The sequence below is a fragment of the Cibotium barometz genome, chromosome 17, assembly GCF_041138505.1.
Source record: "Cibotium barometz isolate CiBa-2024 chromosome 17, ASM4113850v1, whole genome shotgun sequence".
In the NCBI taxonomy this organism is placed as follows: Eukaryota; Viridiplantae; Streptophyta; class Polypodiopsida; order Cyatheales; family Cibotiaceae; genus Cibotium; species Cibotium barometz.
The window spans coordinates 39406010-39422674 of NC_141062.1; the positions used below are offsets into that span (position 1 = coordinate 39406010).

At 45.6% G+C, this 16665-nt stretch overlaps 1 protein-coding gene across 2 annotated transcripts in view; it reads right to left on the reverse strand.

Annotated features, from left to right (window-relative positions):
- Positions 1-421: 421 nt before the first annotated feature.
- Positions 422-16665, reverse strand: part of LOC147629989 (ATP-dependent Clp protease ATP-binding subunit CLPT1, chloroplastic-like) — a 28710-nt gene continuing 12466 nt past the window's right edge. For both annotated transcript variants that reach the window (XM_086811546.1, XM_086811545.1), the window contains exons 4-6: positions 2705-2884; positions 769-896; positions 422-684 (exon numbers count right to left, since the gene is read on the reverse strand). In XM_086811546.1, the coding sequence (XP_086667672.1) occupies positions 658-684; positions 769-896; positions 2705-2884 (335 nt within the window). In that variant the 3' untranslated portion in view covers positions 422-657. The remainder of the gene's footprint in view (positions 685-768; positions 897-2704; positions 2885-16665) is intronic.

The following is a 16665-nucleotide window of genomic DNA, read 5'->3' on the forward strand; positions in this document are numbered from 1 at the left end:
TTTATGTCTATGCCATCTTCCAACTTATGTGGCTCATTCCAAATGTTTCAGATGGATTAAAACCACACGCTCTTTGTAGGAAATGTGAGGGTCAAACTTACAACCTCTAAGATATGGTGGGAGGAGAGCAAACCACTTGGGCAAGAGCCCACCAACAGAGCTACATACAAAAAAGACATGCATAAATAGCTTTCATTTTATGCAAATAAATGTTCACTGGTGCCTGTTGTGTGTTGATGAGCACATGTACTCCTAAACAGCTACTTAACAAGTCATTACACACCTCTACCCACCACTATAACCTGACTCACTTGGCAAGTATGAACTTCCTACCCATAGGCTTTGAGACCAGCGAATTCCCCATAGGTTTGACATCAATTAGAGACAGAAAGAGAGCAACAACTAAAGATGACGAGGAATGCAAAGCAACAAGTCTCTTTACTTTGAAAACTTGGTTCTCAAACCCATTGATACAAAAAGAGAAAACTACCAAAATCATGTGCTTTCTTAAAAGTACAAACTTCAAGGGGGGGAACTTCTTGATGGCGTACCATGTCCCCAATGAAACTTCCAAATCACAAACTGCTCAAAGAAAATTAACTTAAGATCCTCTAAGACACCCATAGGTTGTTAGCTATGCTGCTTCACCTTTCTTTCTCAGTTAATTAAGGAAGGCTGCTTCAACTGCAACTCAACACAAGCATGAATCATTCAGGTTATTATCCATATGAGTAGTACTACTTGCAATAAAACAATAATAATACTCACAGTTTCTTCAAGCTCTTTTGCGTTTTTGTCATCAAAACCTAGGGCAGCAAGAATTTGCTGTCCTGCCGAACCTTTTTGGGCCCAAATACCAAGAAGCAAATGTGTTGTCGTCACCTCACCTTCATCCCCTGCACATTAAGCTTTCTCAAGTAACTTAGGTGGAAAGTAAAGTCTAGGTATAAACTAATTCCAAATCACTTAAGTTGAGCTCTTCCTTGAAATGTTTGTTCTTTGGCTTATGAAGGCTTTTCATGAAGGAAATCTCCCAATCATCTCCAAGGATGCGTAGTGGTTATTAAGTCAGTCACGCATATCAAGTGCCATACAGGGACCGTTTGGGTATGGAAAACACTAACACAGATAAGTAGGTCAAGTGTGCTGCCTTTATATTTAATTATATATGATGCAATACCTCCCAAAAAAAAACTAGACTCATAAATCTTAATGTATAATAAGGTATGATTTTGGAGGGACCCAACACTACTTCAATACCGTAGCTGTAAAATCAGGTTCAAATAGTGTTGTTGCTCAAGCTAATGCTTGAGGATTAAACCATTTTTTTCCTATTTCCTTTGTCAAAGAGGTCACAAACCTCTAATTTCTCAGATTAATGATTATCTTGATTAATCCTACAAGCATGTGTCTAGATTCCAGGTAGGCCCATGATGGATGTCTAGAACATGGTGGGACTACGAAGGGATCCCTGGCATGGCCCATAGAGATCGCCTTTGGATTTTCCAAGCAGGACCCGTGGGATTTGAACACTCTGCATTTACTTTATTTTATTTTTAAAAAAACACCCCCACACCCCCCCCCCTTTCTCCCATCTTCCTGGTCAAGTGCTTTTAGCTTTCGGTTTTTTTAAAAAAAAATCCATGGCAAGTTTCGCATCTTCTGGTCTTGAACCCCTGGGTGGGCGGGACACAGGCCCCCAGGTACCAAAGCATCCAGATGTCACATGCACACCCAGAAGGTGTGCAAGTGCCATGGCATATCAGAGCATTCATAAGCATTTAGCAGATAGCATTCAGGATCATCAAGTATTAATCCAGGCATTAATCACAGCATAAGCATGTGTTTGGGGCTTATACAGCACCAACAACAGGTACAAGGCATTTAAGAGCATTTAGTGCATGCATCAGCCATTACCTCAGGTCAGGACTTGCGGAACCAGCCAACAGGTTTATTACAGCAGCCGACATCATCATCTTCAGCATTTATGAGTCGTGGAAGATATTTTCAGGCAGCCGACTGCTGTACGCTGGCCGACCAGCATCAGAACATCATATAAACATATTCAGTCCATTGTCTCATCTCTTCTCAGCATTTTCCTATCTAGGGAGCAAGGAGAGTCAGCAGATCAGCATATTCAGCATTCAGACAGCAGTAAGCATTGAGTTCAGCCCTGTTTGATCTCATTGGGTCTCCAAAGGAAATTGTCAGACTATGCAACCCTATTGATCTCTGGTGGCCCTCATCTCACATAAGGCTCTAGTGATTCTAGGGTTTCCTTATTTTTTGGTGTTTTCTAGAAGAATTTTAGACCATTTATTATTCTTGTTCTCATGCGCCGATTTGCTCCCCCAACCCACTGCCCGGCAGAAGTTAATACAGCTCTCTCTCTCTTGCAGGGTACTCCAAATATGCCTCTACTATACCAAATAAGTTTGCCACCTTATTTGTATAACAAACCAAACCAATTGCTTTGCCAATAATGTAATCTGCAGAGCCTTGCAATTTTAAAAACAAACAGCTGTGGCATCTACTGTACTGGTGCGTGAGGTAGGAAAATAAGACAGTTAAATCAATCTACTTATAGAAATGGAAGGTCATCAGAATAATAAGAACGCATTAGTAGACAGCACTGACTTGCTAATCAAGCTTACTGTGACCTGTCTAACTAAATCAGGTGGCACAAGTCAACACGAACACTTGCCTGTTTTACGCTTCTCGTCTACAGCCCAATCAAGGGCCTTTTGGGCAGGCTCCGTCAAAGGAGGATGTTCTGGGCTGAAAAAATACATGTCGGCTTTTCCCAATAGTTTGATCGTTTCATCTCTAACTCCAAAAAGGGTGATCCCATTTGCACGTAAGTATCTTGCAGCCTGACTGGTCCCTGCACACGTATATCTTGAGACATCAATTTCCAAAAATCTGCTCCACCAGGCATCTACTATTTAAGCATTAGCCAGTATGATAACCTAGCAGCCTTTCTTAACCAAGGTATCAACATATTAAAACAAATATGGACAAAGAAAAAAGGGAAATTTGAAGCAAATATGATGCGAAGGCAAGAAGAAAGGACGACAAAACTCATACAAACTTGAACCTCCACTGCACTCTCTGCAGATTATTATGAAATTTAAATCAGACAAAAGCAAGCTCTTGATGCCAAAATTAAGCACATACTAGAGATTATCAAAAGTGCCAAAAATTTCTATGCAATCAAATGTAAATGCTGACATCGACATTCCAAGTTTTGCATTAAGAGAACACAGAGGCCTCAACATGAGCTTATTGCCATGCCTTTTCTGACTTGGCCAATGGACTTGCTAGAATCTCTGCCATACTACAATACTAGGACAGAGGCAATTTCTATCACATTTCTGGCCTGTTTACAACACTTTCACTGCACAAGCTGCCGCTGATTTCTCTTGCTCCAAAACCTGTTGCCCATCCTCTGTTCTTTTGTTCCCAACCTGCACGTTCTCATAGGCCTTTGCCTCCGCATACTAAAAGGCCTGCATCTCCTACTACCCAAAAGCATTCCTACCTCGCTGTACACTTAATAGCCTTGTCCCTTCACCAATTTGGGCTCACAGGAAGCCAGCCTTGTTGGTCATGACCACTCCCGGCTAGTTCAAGTGTGAACATAGCTTACTCACGGGCACCTTTTCCCTATGATGACTGGACACAAGTTTTTTCCCCGTGTGAACACACTTATGTGTGTTGGGCACCTTGCCCTAGGCTACTCACATTGTACTTTCATATTAATATAGAGTACATCTTTTCCAGCACTCTCACGTTTCTCTGTGCTTGAGGTTGTGTGTATGTGTATGTGTGTGCAAGCTAGCTTCCCTCCTACCCAACATTGGTATCAGAGCTTGGCTAGGGTTAGCATTAGGGTTTGCCCCCTGCTACCCATCAAAGCTTGAGCCTATTGCACACATCTGGAATTAGGGTTTCGCTGCATTAGGGTTTTGCCTTCAGCCACCCTGTCGCCGCCCTCAGCCGCCTCTGCACGCCCCCGCTACTCTGTTCGTACGCCGTACTGTATGGCTCTTCCGCCGCCCTTGTGTGCTGCCGCTGCCGCTGCCGCTGCCGCTGCCGCTGCCCTTGTGCGCTGACGCCGCCGGCGACGACTGTACCGCCGTCACCGTCGCCGCCTATACCTGCGTCGCCTCTGCCGCCGCCCTTGTGCGCCGTCGCACCCAGCCGCCCCAGATCTACTTCACACCGCCTGCACCGCTCCAGATCTGGCGCCACCCATCCACTACGCCTCAAATCTGGGCACCCAGCGCCAGCTGCGACAGTAACCGTCTATGCTCGTACCTACCTCGACGCCATCGCCGCCCTTAGCCGCCTGTGCGCCGCCGCCTGCGCACCATGAAACCGGGCTATGGACACACAACGCAGTAATTCTTTCAATTAAATACCTGGACTTTATGACACACACACAAACAGAATCCTCGCTCCCTCGCTCAACACCAGATTGGCCCCGAAGTCCGGCGCCCCTTTCAGTATTTATTTATCAATTAATTCAAGGGAAATTACAAGGGTATGGTATCTGTAGTTACAAGAGCAATTCACAGCCAAGAAACCCCTGTTTTAAGGAAATTTCGACAGCATTTCGGTACATAAACCTTCCCTGAACAAAATCCCAAGTCCCTGGTCCTCTTCCTTGGCCTTCTACCACTCAAATAAGCCCAAAACAGTGAATTTCAGCTTGCTGTATTTTCTGTACAGACCTGTTTTCAGCTCTGTTTTCAGCTCTGTACAACCACCACAGTCCTGGTAGACCCTAGCAAGGTCCTTCTGCAATCTAGCATCAACTGGGCCTTGGAACAGCCCCTGAACAGTTCAAAAACAGCATTGATTTAGTGCTAAATTGGACACCTGCTTGGTGAGGTAACTATCCTCACTTGTTCCTGCTTTGGAGCAACAGTTAGCTGCTCCTGTTCCTGTCAAAGGAGGCTCTTTCCTCAGCCAAAAATCATATTCCCCACACAGCTGTACATAATTCATGAGAGTAGCCCACTAGAGGGGCATTTTCATAGCTGAATATAGGTCAAGAGAGGCTGTGGGGAGCAAGCTCAACCCTCAGTGCATAGAGAACAAGGAAGGGGAAGCTCCAATAGCTCTTAACCTGCAACAATCCACCTGCCCTTTTACAAAAATGAGCCCAGGGGGAAGATAAGCAAGCGCCCAGTTTCCTGTACTTAGAAACTGGCCTAAAAGCTGCCACATGGCAGTCATGCAGCTCATTTCCCGTTCCAGCCTTCCGTTCTAAAAATCTCCCAATCTGCTAACATTTTGACATCAGTCCTTTGGTGATTATTGATCCTTGCAACATTCCGGAGAGATTGACGCGAAGAGATTTCAAATCTGATCACTGTCCAAAAATAGCAATTTCCCTAAATTTTAGGAGATATGCCCAAAGCATTCCTTCAGGTCATCTGACCAACATTCTCTTTCGTGACCACATCAGAAAACGTAATGTGGTCATGATACAGTGACTTTTCATTTCATGGACATTCACAAATGTGCATCTACATTTATGGCCAGGCACACTGTCCTACACCATTCTCAGTGGCCAAGTACACTGTCCTGGTCCACCGTTCGTCAAGCCTTCAGTGCCCAATCTTCTGGGATTTCAGGGTCCCAAGGCTCAAGTAAACCATCAGTCGCACGAAGTCCCAATGGTCCACCTTCTCTGGTCATGCAATGTCAAAGCTTGATCCAAGAGATATCTGAGGGTAGAAATCAACAGCAACTAAAGAACAAAAAGAAAAAGAAAATATATATATTTACTTAGGTAAATACAAGGAAAGCAACTGCAAAAGTTCACCACCTGGTGACACCTACTACCGTGAGCGCCGCCGCCTGTGCCGTCGCCCACCGCCGTACGACCGTACCTGCGCCTATACCGGACAGTTGTACCTACAACTGTGCCTACTCTGCACTACCCAAATCAACTTCAAATTCTAGATCTGCAATGTTTGACCTGAAATTGCACACATTGCCTGTTCAAATTTGGGGCTTTGTATAATTAAGCCTGCAATTGCAAAACTGGCACACATTGGCATTGATTTCAGCAGATTTGGTGCATAATTGCACTAGAAATTTGGGGATTTTGCAGAAATTGACTCGATTTTGCAAAAATTGGCACTATTTGCAGGTAATTTTGGGTATTGCAGGCACATTTGGTTGGCATTGGAGCATTTACCCCAAATTTTTTAGGAGTTGCAGCATTATTGCAGTATTACTACTTGTTTGAACACACTTGTGACCACCATGTTTGGGAACACTGGTGATTTATTTGGTATGCTTTCTGTTGAGGATAAGTTGGATGGCACTAACTATCCTATGTGGACATACATGATGAAACATGTACTTGTTGCAAAGAATTTGTGGGTTTATGTATCAAGGACTGATGTCAGGCCCATTGCTCCTGCACGAGTAACAAGTACTTCAGGAACCATTGATGCAGGTGATGATGTATCTTCAGGTGGTGCTACATCTTCTGCACCTTTGCCACCCACTCCAAAACAGCTCAGATGGGATGCCAAGGATGCTCAGGCACATGCTTTGATTGCCCTTTCATGCAGAAGGCAAGTTATACCGCACATTCGTTCATGCACTTCTTCTAAGGGTGCATGGGATGTACTTGCTTCTTTGTATCAGGTTCGCAATGAGACCCGTGTTGCCTATCTTCGCAAGAAGATTGAGTCTGAGCATATGGATGAGGGTGACTCAATGGACAAGTTCCTTACCCGCCCCAAGGATTTGCGAGAGCAGCTCATCAATATTGATGAGGTCATTCAAGATGGTTCACTTGTATCTACAGTGCTTCAGGGTTTGCCAGAATCCTATCAGGGTTTTGCTATTGCTCTTCGTCTACTCATGAAGGGTAATCCAAACTTGTATACCTTTGATGAGTTGGTGACTCTCATACTATAGGAGGAGCAGTCTCGTTCTAATAGGACCACTATGCTTTCTGCTGATCAGGCATTTGGTGCCTTTGATCAAAACAAAGGTAAATCTAGGACTTCATCTAGTGGTAAACCTAAGGGCAAACCACATGCCCATTCAGATTCTACCTCGTCTAAAGAGGGTGACAGCAAGAAAAAGAAGAGATGCAACTATTGTAGAAAATCTGGCCATCTTATTGAGGAATGTAGGAAGCGCATTGAGAGTGAAAAGAAGAAGAAGCTTTGGGCTTGTACCTTTTAAAAAAGGTGCAGACTTCAAAAGTTGAACCCTTTCTTTGCTAAAGAAGCATTGCTCTATCAAAATAGCACTATCAAAAGCACGATTCTTCAAACTACTTGAAGCAAAAACCTAAAAATACACAATGAATAGAAAGATAGGAAAGAGAATAAACATAGAAAGACTTGATTCTCTCAATGTAACATGCTTGCAAAAGCGTACTCAATTGAAGCTAACTAAACGCCACTCACATGGACTGCAAATACACAAACAACAAGGCTGAATTGACCTAATCTACTATAAATTGCATGAATGGATATATACAATGGATAACATGTAGATTTGTACACAAGATCTAGTCGCATCCTATTGTGCCAAAACCTAGAAAATTTTGATGGATCTTTTGGGCAAAAAACCACCTCATCCACCACTCAAGTACACTTACAACTCTGATATCTTGGATCTCCACTATTGGTGTGGCCACCAACTCCAAGTTCTAAACATCTATTGACTCTTCAAAAGACAGAGGTGTAACTCCTTGGGCAAATCGGCACTGAACAAGAGTCTATGCTCCTCCAAAATGCAATGTCTATTTGCCGCCAAATCTTCCAAGTCGTCTGGCTAAATAGCCCAAACATATACAATACAAGTATAACCACCCTTGCATTACCACCCACTTCATTTGAAGGGCATAGCACAACAAGGCCCGTGTGAGATGGTAAGCCCCAATCACCTCTGAGGAGCGACTGAAAGTATCGTAGAAAGTCAACTTGTGCTCCTTGCGGTAGACCATGCCCACATGATCATACACCCATGTGTGACCCAGAATAGCATCCATTCCACATGTGACATTTTGAGCATTTCAATGTCCAAAAAACTCCCCAAAAGCCAACGGTGCATTCTCCAAGGTCTCCACAACCCGAAACTTGGTTTGATTTCTTATGCTTGCCCCTCGTGGCGGTGGCTAGGACTACACCATCGGTGTCCACTGTCATAGGCAGCTCCAAAAGCTCAACCACACGATCTCCGACGATGTCCCTTGAGGCTCCTCCATAAGAGAGTGTGAACATCGAATGTCCATGAATCATCTCTCAGCATATCAACATATCATACCGACCGAGGACCACCATTGAGATCCTCCCAAACCACCATCAAGCAAAGAGCAATTGTATACTACTGGGAGCGAAATGGGAGGTAGATGGTGCCGGTGTCGTCGATGGTGTTGTGGCTGACAAACTCGCCTTCTTCTTGTACTTCTCCTTGCTGTTTTCATTATGCTACTTTGTGTTCTTTGAGCAATGCCTTCCAATATGCTTAGTGGAGTCACAATAAAAGCATTGTCCAGCAACAATCTTGGCACGACGCTCTTCAGGGGTGAGGCGAGTGATGAATCACCGATGCTCCCCCACTTGCCTCGCCCTTGGAGTTGGACTACCCACCCTTGTCTTTGCCTTTTTGCTACTGCCCTGTTGTTGAGTCCTAGACTTGGAACACTCCCGCATCTCGAGGGTCGTAGAGCAAGACGAATATTGCCTGAAAGATCACATGGCCGATGTGCACGAGCATCTACATGCAAGGATAGTTTCAAACCATCCACAAATCCCTCAATCTCCTCCAACCGCAAGACGGTTCTTGAGAGTATGAGCAAAAGCTTCCAAAAATGGACAAGAAAGTCGGTTATTACCAATTTGCCATGTTTACACATAGAAAGCTCCCACTATTTCTTCAATTCACTTCACATTAGTAATCTACGACAATGAACTGCTTCAAGACTACCTTGAAGCAATCATCGACCGTGTGCAGTCATAGAATCTAGGGGCTCTACCCTATCCACGCAGTCAACACACATGGATGCTAGAAAAGAAAAAAATTTGCAAGTTCACTAGGCTCTGATACCAACTATAGAACACTCAAGCCTATGTGCATAAGAGAGAGAGAAGAGTGCAACGGAAACAACACACCCAACACACACAAGAGCCCTAAATTATTGTCTGTATTATGTTCAAGAACAAAGTAATACAAATGAATCTCTTGTACAAAATATCACTGTGAATGGAGATGTCAAATTGCAGCCCAAGCCTACTGAAGTGTTCCTGCCCACCCTAAACCCTGTAGAGAAACACTCCTATGGCAAACTAGCACTCAAAGTTAACAGATGATTTTCTTGGGCACGTGTCTATAAGCATCTTCTATGCTGATCAACATTTTTCTTCTTTCGGCTACCTTCATGGCTTTATAAAAGAACGTCTTTCTTATTAATAAAATGTATGCATAAGTGCCCATGGCTGATATTAAAGGTGTTCACACATAGTTACGAGAAATGCCGGAAACGCCCATTTTGGAGAGAAGAAACGCCGTTTCGTGCAGTGCTGGGGCTGAAACGCGTTTCACTTGCAGAAACGTTTCTGTCTGGCGGAAACGGCGAGTTTCCAACGTTTCTAGCTGGAGAGAAACGTTTCATAGGCCATTAATGAGCGAGTTTCCAACGTTTCTGGCTGGAGAGAAACGTTTCATAAGCCATTAATGAGCCGTTTCATGGGTCTCAAGCCATGTGGCAGGTGGCTGTCCAAAGCGGGTTGAAGCCCATTTGCTTGCCTTGCCACAGTTTGGCATAGGTAAGATTGCTCCAACAGATGCACAAAGAATGGAACGCAAAGCTTCACTTATTCCCCCTCCACCAAATACTCGGCGCAAGGAGCATACAATAAGTGCTCCAACTCAGCATTCAGCTTCTCATGGAACTCCTGTAAGTGCTACATCTGGCCATCCACCCAGTTCTTTTCATATTGCATCGTCTCTTGGGAGTGGTGGAAGCTCATTTGATATGCCTACACATGCCCTCCCCAAAGGAAAGGCTAGGCAATCCACTCTTCACAAAGCATGGCATCCACAAAGAAAGGCACAGGTTGATGCTGCTATAGCACGTTTTTTCTACTCTTGTGGGATCTCTTTTAATGTTGCCCGCTCACCATTCTTCAAAGAGATGGTGGCTGAAAGTGCAGCATTTGGTGGTGCATACACTCCACCCCCTTATGATGCCTTGAGGGAGAGATTGCTTGAGAATGAGATAACATCCATCAATGAAGCCATTGCACCTCTAAAGAAGAAATGGAGCACGTATGGGGTCTCTTTAATGGCTGATGGGTGGAGTGATATACGCAGCCATTCATTAGAAAGCGTTCTTGTAGCATGTAGAGAGAATCCACTCTACATAAAGTCTACAGAAGCTGGGGTGAGACAAAAAACTACTCCTGTGCTATGTGAGTTATGAAGTGAGGTTGTTGAGTATGTGGGTCCACAAAATGTGGTTCAATTTGTTTCAAATGGTGAGAATACCAACAAGGCAACAGGGGCCTTATTGGAGCAGAGGTACCCACACGTTACATGGAGTCCATGCATGGCACATTGTCTCAATAACTTGCTTAAAGACATTGGAAAGTTGCATTGGGTAAAGGCCACCATTGACACAAGCAAAGAGGTTCTTTCTTTCATAACCCGCCACCATTACTCTCTTGCATTATATCGCAGGTTTGCAAAGAAAGAGTTATTGAAGTACTCAGACACCCGCTTTGCATACAGTTTCATGATGCTTCGTCATCTCTTTCATGTGTGACCAGCCCTAAAGCAGATGATGGCATGCCCTGATTGGGAGTTGTGGCCTACTCATAGGCAAGCACTTGGGCAGCTTTGCTATGCTACTATTGCACAAGATGAGTTTTGGCCTTCTGTTAAGGTTTTGAAGCATGTGGATGAAGATATGAAACCAGCCTACAAAAATCTGACGGGCGGTGGAATGAACACTCGCACACAAAACACTTCATCAACCATGGGAACCTGAAAAAGGAAAACAAACAGGTGAGCTAGAGTGCTCCTGCAAATAGTGCGAGGACACCGATTGGCCCCAAAACGCAGTGGCGCCCCTTGCGGTATTTCTTTACTTCATCAAATATGAGTACAAAGTACAACTTGTCGAATCCTCTACCAAGAGGATTCCTTTCAGCTTTTCACCCAGGACTTTCCAAATAAGATCTCTCGTTCTCACAGCAAAGCTTTCCATAAAGAAGGCACACCTGTACGACACCTCTCTGCTTGAGAAGGTCTTCTCCATCTCAACCATGGATCTCACGAACCCATTCCCAGACAGCAGTAGGGCTGTACCAAACCATATGTCCTTCCTATAGTCACAGCCTGCATGTAACCTCGAGAAAACTATAACCTGTTCACATGAATCCAAAGACATGCTTTCCACATGAAACCAAAGACTTGTATCTGATAAACCATAGACCTGTATCCCATAACCATAGGCCTGTATCCTCGATACCAAAGTCTTGTTTCTTCTCGAAAGACCAATGTCTTGTTTCCATGACAGATAAATCCACATATGCACCATCCAATCACGATGCCAAAAACCTAGAGAGAGAGAAAGATAGAGGACGTGTCAAGCAATCCCTGAATACACATAGGTCCAAGACGAAGAGCAACACACATCTCTTCCAAGAACATCATCCTGTGCATCTTAACTTGATCCTCTGTATCCAAATCTCGTAAACAAAGCCTGCTTGCGAAGAGAGAGAGAGAGAGAGAGAGAGACCCCTTGGCTGTTAGCCCCTCGGCGCCTCCTTCAGCTCACCTGAGAGAGAGAGAGAGAGAGAGAGACCCACGCAGACTGCTTCCACACATGCAGCCACCTGGCGTAGAGAGACTCCCATCTGACACTCGTCTGGCTGCCCTACTGTATGCAGAGAAATTCCTTCTTGACGCCTGCCTGGCTGCCCATTGCTGGTTGCCCATCTGGTTGCCTGCTTGGCTGCCCATTGCTGATTGCCCATCTTGTTGCCTGCTTGGCTACCCTATACTGCCCGTCTGTAGTCCACAACTGGCTGCCCTATACTGCCCGTCTGTAGTCCACAACTGGCTGCAGCATTAGCATCTGGCGGCGGCGGTAGCATCTGGTGGCAGCAGCACATGCAACAATGCCCATGTACAGCAATGGTTGCACCTGGCGGCAGCAACGCCCAGCAGTAGTAGTGGTAGCCACAACAGTACCCGGCGACAATCCATGCGCGCAAGTACAGCAGCACCCACCAGCACTGAAATTTGAGAAAGCTACGCTTCGGAAGAGGCCAGGACGAGAAGGATCATATCCTAAGCTTTCTAATCGTTATTATGGACCCTTCAAGGTGATTCAAAAGATCAATGAAGTGTCATACAGGCTTGCTTTACCTAGTCATTGGAAGATTCACAATGCATTTCATGTCTTTTGCGGAAGTATGTCGGGCCAGATCCTAACGAGCCTGTCACAGAAGATCCGCCAAAGATTGATAAGCTTGAGGAGATCCTCTAGCCAGAACAGATTGTCTTTCACAAGGAGAGAAAGCTATCTGCAAGAAAGCTTTCCAGGAGATACCTTGTGAAGTTCAAGAATTATTTGCCCATTGATGCAAAGTGGGTAAATGAGGATTATTTTGTTGACTACCCACAGCTGTTGCAGGCATATCTTGAGGCTTTTCAGTTGAGGACAACTCTTTAAAAGCCCGGGGGGATGTCACCAATTGGCCGACCATTTGGTCCATCTCCAGATTTGTGTCTCGTTCACTTGAGGCCAGGCCGGTGTCTCATGTGAAGGGGCCAGTATTTTTGCATAACATGGACGGAAGCCAGACTGGTGCCACCCGTGTGTTAGCAAGATGGTGTCGTATGGACGGGAGCCAAACTGGTTATGACCTGGACTGTGTTTGTCACAAACCCCTATATTCTAGGGACATGCGGATGCGTGTCAGGCCTAGAAACATGCGGATGCATGTATGTATTATACCTGGGCATGTGTATGGATCATATGAGTGGATGCATATGAGTCCAAGGACATGGCAGGACATTTGTGGACTTTCGGGCGGTGCCCGTGTGGATTCCGGCCATGCACACATGGTGTGTTATGATGGCAGGCGGAATATTTTCAAGTACAAGAATGATGATAGGTGGTTCTCCAAGTTTACATGTGCACAATGCATAAATGATGCATGCCATAACTTTATTTTACTTTGTGTGACATTGTCTTGCTGCCTGGACAATGCTTGTTATTTTGGCTTGTGAAGTCCGAGGGACCGGGGACGCCCGGGCACCTTGTGGACACGTGTGCGCACTCCTGTTTGGGCCTAAAACTGTGGGCTTATGGGTTTTGCAGGTGGTAAGTGCGTCCACACTCAATTTACAGCTTATTTCATTTACTACTAAAGTTTATTGGTTTGCAGGTCCACACTCATTAATAAGTGGCCGGACAACTTATAATGCGTTCGCATTTGGTTGGACCAAAATTAATGAAGTCCGGACAGCTTATGACCATTTCCCATTTGGTTGGACCTAAACTTATACAAACAGGACAAATGGAGCACTATGGGCTGGACACCTACCTGGACACCTTATGGGGACACATGTCAGCCAGTATGTGTACCCACCAAGCCCCTTAGGTGGCACTAGAAAAAGGCGCCTCCCTCAAGAGGCCTTTTGGGCTGTTTTATTCATCATTCAACACATTGGAGAGCTGGTTGGAGCTTTGGGAGTTGCTACAGGGCTGGTTGCTTGCTTCCCGGACTCACACAAGCTTGGATAACGATCCCCACACTCTTCTAAAGGGCTGGTTGGTAAATTTCAGACCTGCAATTTCTGGTTATTGCGAGTTTCGGGCTGGTTACAGGTGTCCAAAGTCAACTTGGACAATACAGGACAGCTCTAGGGACCTCCACAGGGCTGTAGGACCCCTTACAGGTGGATTTCTCACGATAGAAAGTTGCTGTTTTGGACTGGTTATTGCACAAAACAGGCCGGACAGCAATGGAATATGTGAGCATGGATGTGTCTCAAGGAATCCTGGTATAACAGGTGCTTAGGGCAAGCATTGGGGACACTTGCTCGCGGAGAACACAGGTTTCTGGATCAGTTTCTCACGTGGAAACAGGGCCTACAGATCCATTTACATCTTGTGCAGGGCGGAGTACCTGTGAGGATTGTGATACTCGTGCAGGGCGGATGTACCTGTGAAGAGGCTTGTGCAGGGCCGATGTACCTGTGTGTAGGGCGGATGTACCTACAGATTCTCTTGTTTGAAATGTATTCATTCATGATGTATTTGGAAGAATCAGGTGCAGGCTGGTGGTGAATCCCCAGGCACCCGTAATCTTGTACTTTGCAGACTCTTTTGGTAATATAACCTAAAGGGGGGGGGTCAGCCTATCATCGGCCCCTTTATGTGGTGTACTGTCATTTTTCAGCTTTGTGGTTGTAATGCTCAAGTGTTAAGTGCTCAGAATCTTGTTCACATTCATACGATTCCAATACACCCGTCCGCCTCCCGTTACAGTGTTCTATCCATGGGATTGTCACAAGGTTGGATCAAAACGTACGTACGGATCCAATCCGTACCGTACATCCGTACCGTACGGGGATCCGTACGTACGGATCGATCCGTACGCCGTTTTTTTTTGTTTTGTTTTTTTGTTTTGGCTTTGCTTTGCTTTGCTTTGCTTTGCTTGCCTGCGAGATAAATGTTCGCCTGCGATAAACTTTTTTTTTTTGGGTTTCGCCTGCGATAGCGTCTGGACTCCGTACGGCGCACACCTTCCGGTAAGGGCCTCTACAGTCGCACTCTCTCTCTCTCTCTCTCTCTCTCTCTCTCTCTCTCTCTCTCTCTCTCTTCGCTACTGTTGCCGTTGCTACTGTCACCGCCGCCTTCCTTTCGCTTCGCCTCTTTCTGTGTTCGCGTGGTCTCGCTCACTTTTCCCCACCCACCCTTGCTCACTTTTCCCCACCCACCCTTGCTCAGGCCCCCAAGGCAGCAACATAACTCTCTCTCTCTCTCTCTCTCTCTCTCTCTCATAGCCTTAGCCCACCCTCTGTGGACCGTGCATAGAGCTCTCAGCCTCTCTCTCCTTCAAGTCTCTCTCTCTCACTCTCTCTCTCTCTCAACTGAGCTGCCCACTAAATATTATGCATTGCATGATTGCTGAATCCTGATTGAAATTGTATGGCATTGTGCATTGAATTTGTTAGAGCAATCATGCATTGACTTGTGATTCTAATTTCTCACTTTTGAATTAGTAGGTTTTTGACCTTGTTGTGTCTCTATTTCGAAAGTTTTAGATGTCAATGTGGACATGGACTGAAATTTTATGTAGGTGGCTGAAATTTCTGAGATTTTATGTATTTTTACCAATGGTACGTATTTTTACGTACCTTAAATTTTTTTCCGTACCAAACAACGTACAGTACGTACGGATCCATACAGTACATAACGTTTGGAACCACCTTGGATTGTCACGCCATGGATAGAACAGTATTTGTGCCGTGTCTTGCCTATGGGACTGTCACTCCATAGGGAGACTCGTGCCTGGATCTGGATCTGTGTCTTACCTATGGGACTGTCACTCCATAGGAAGACCGAGATTTATACTTTCTGTCGTGCCATTATTATGCCTGACAGAAATGTTTAGTACTTGTTCAATGAACGGGAGATATGTCCATGATTCTGTTTGCACATGCATTCATGTTTGCGTGCATGGAACTGTCTTCGCGTGACTTGTATTTTTTGTGTTTGCCTGTTTGACGTTCCACTTACTGAGCGGGGACGCCTGCCAGTGAGTCGTGAAGTTTGCTCTGTCTTCTGACGAGTTTTGTTGCGTGTGAACACAGGGGTAAGTGTATTGCATTTGTTTATTTCATAGCATTCTTTTTAACCTTTGTTTTTATAAGGTTGCAGTTTCACACTCATTAATGAGTGGGCACCCTTCCCAATATCTCATCGTGCCTTTAGAAGGGTGGGCACCCACGAATGGACCATGGTGGGGAGAGAACTCCTCCCTTAATCTTGTGTGTGGGGGTGGGTGCATGGCCACCTACCCACCCCCCTTGGAAACGTTGGAGCTGGCCGCTTCCATGCAATCAAGGTGGGCCGGCCAGCTGTTGGTCGTGGGCCCCTCCATGCAAATCTGGAGTGATCCTCCTCTTATATATAGGCGGATGTGCATGGCCACCTTCTTGCATTTGGCCGCCAAGCGACCTCTCCAGCGTTTACCCGCAAGACGGCTGCACCCAAGTTCTGATTTCAACGCTGGCCCACAAGCGAGTTTGCTTGCTCTTTCGCACAGCTCTCCTTTCATCTTGCTCTGCATGCGGCTACGCACAGGCCACCATCCTCTTGCCTTGCAGGTGACTGTGCCTAAGTCCTCCCATCCCTCTCGCTTTACACGCGGCTGTACAACTTGCAGGCGGCTGCGTGGATTCCATCTCTCTCCTTGCTTTACAAGTGGGCGCACACTGGCGACTGCAACTAGACGGCTGTGCCCAGGCGGCTGCACACAGGTTCTTCTTTCTCCCTTGCCTTGCAGGCGGCTGCATACAGGCTTCACAACAAGCGAATATTACATCCCATACTACGGGGCAATTGCTGGTTCTCCATCCTGAATCTCTCAAGCTGGC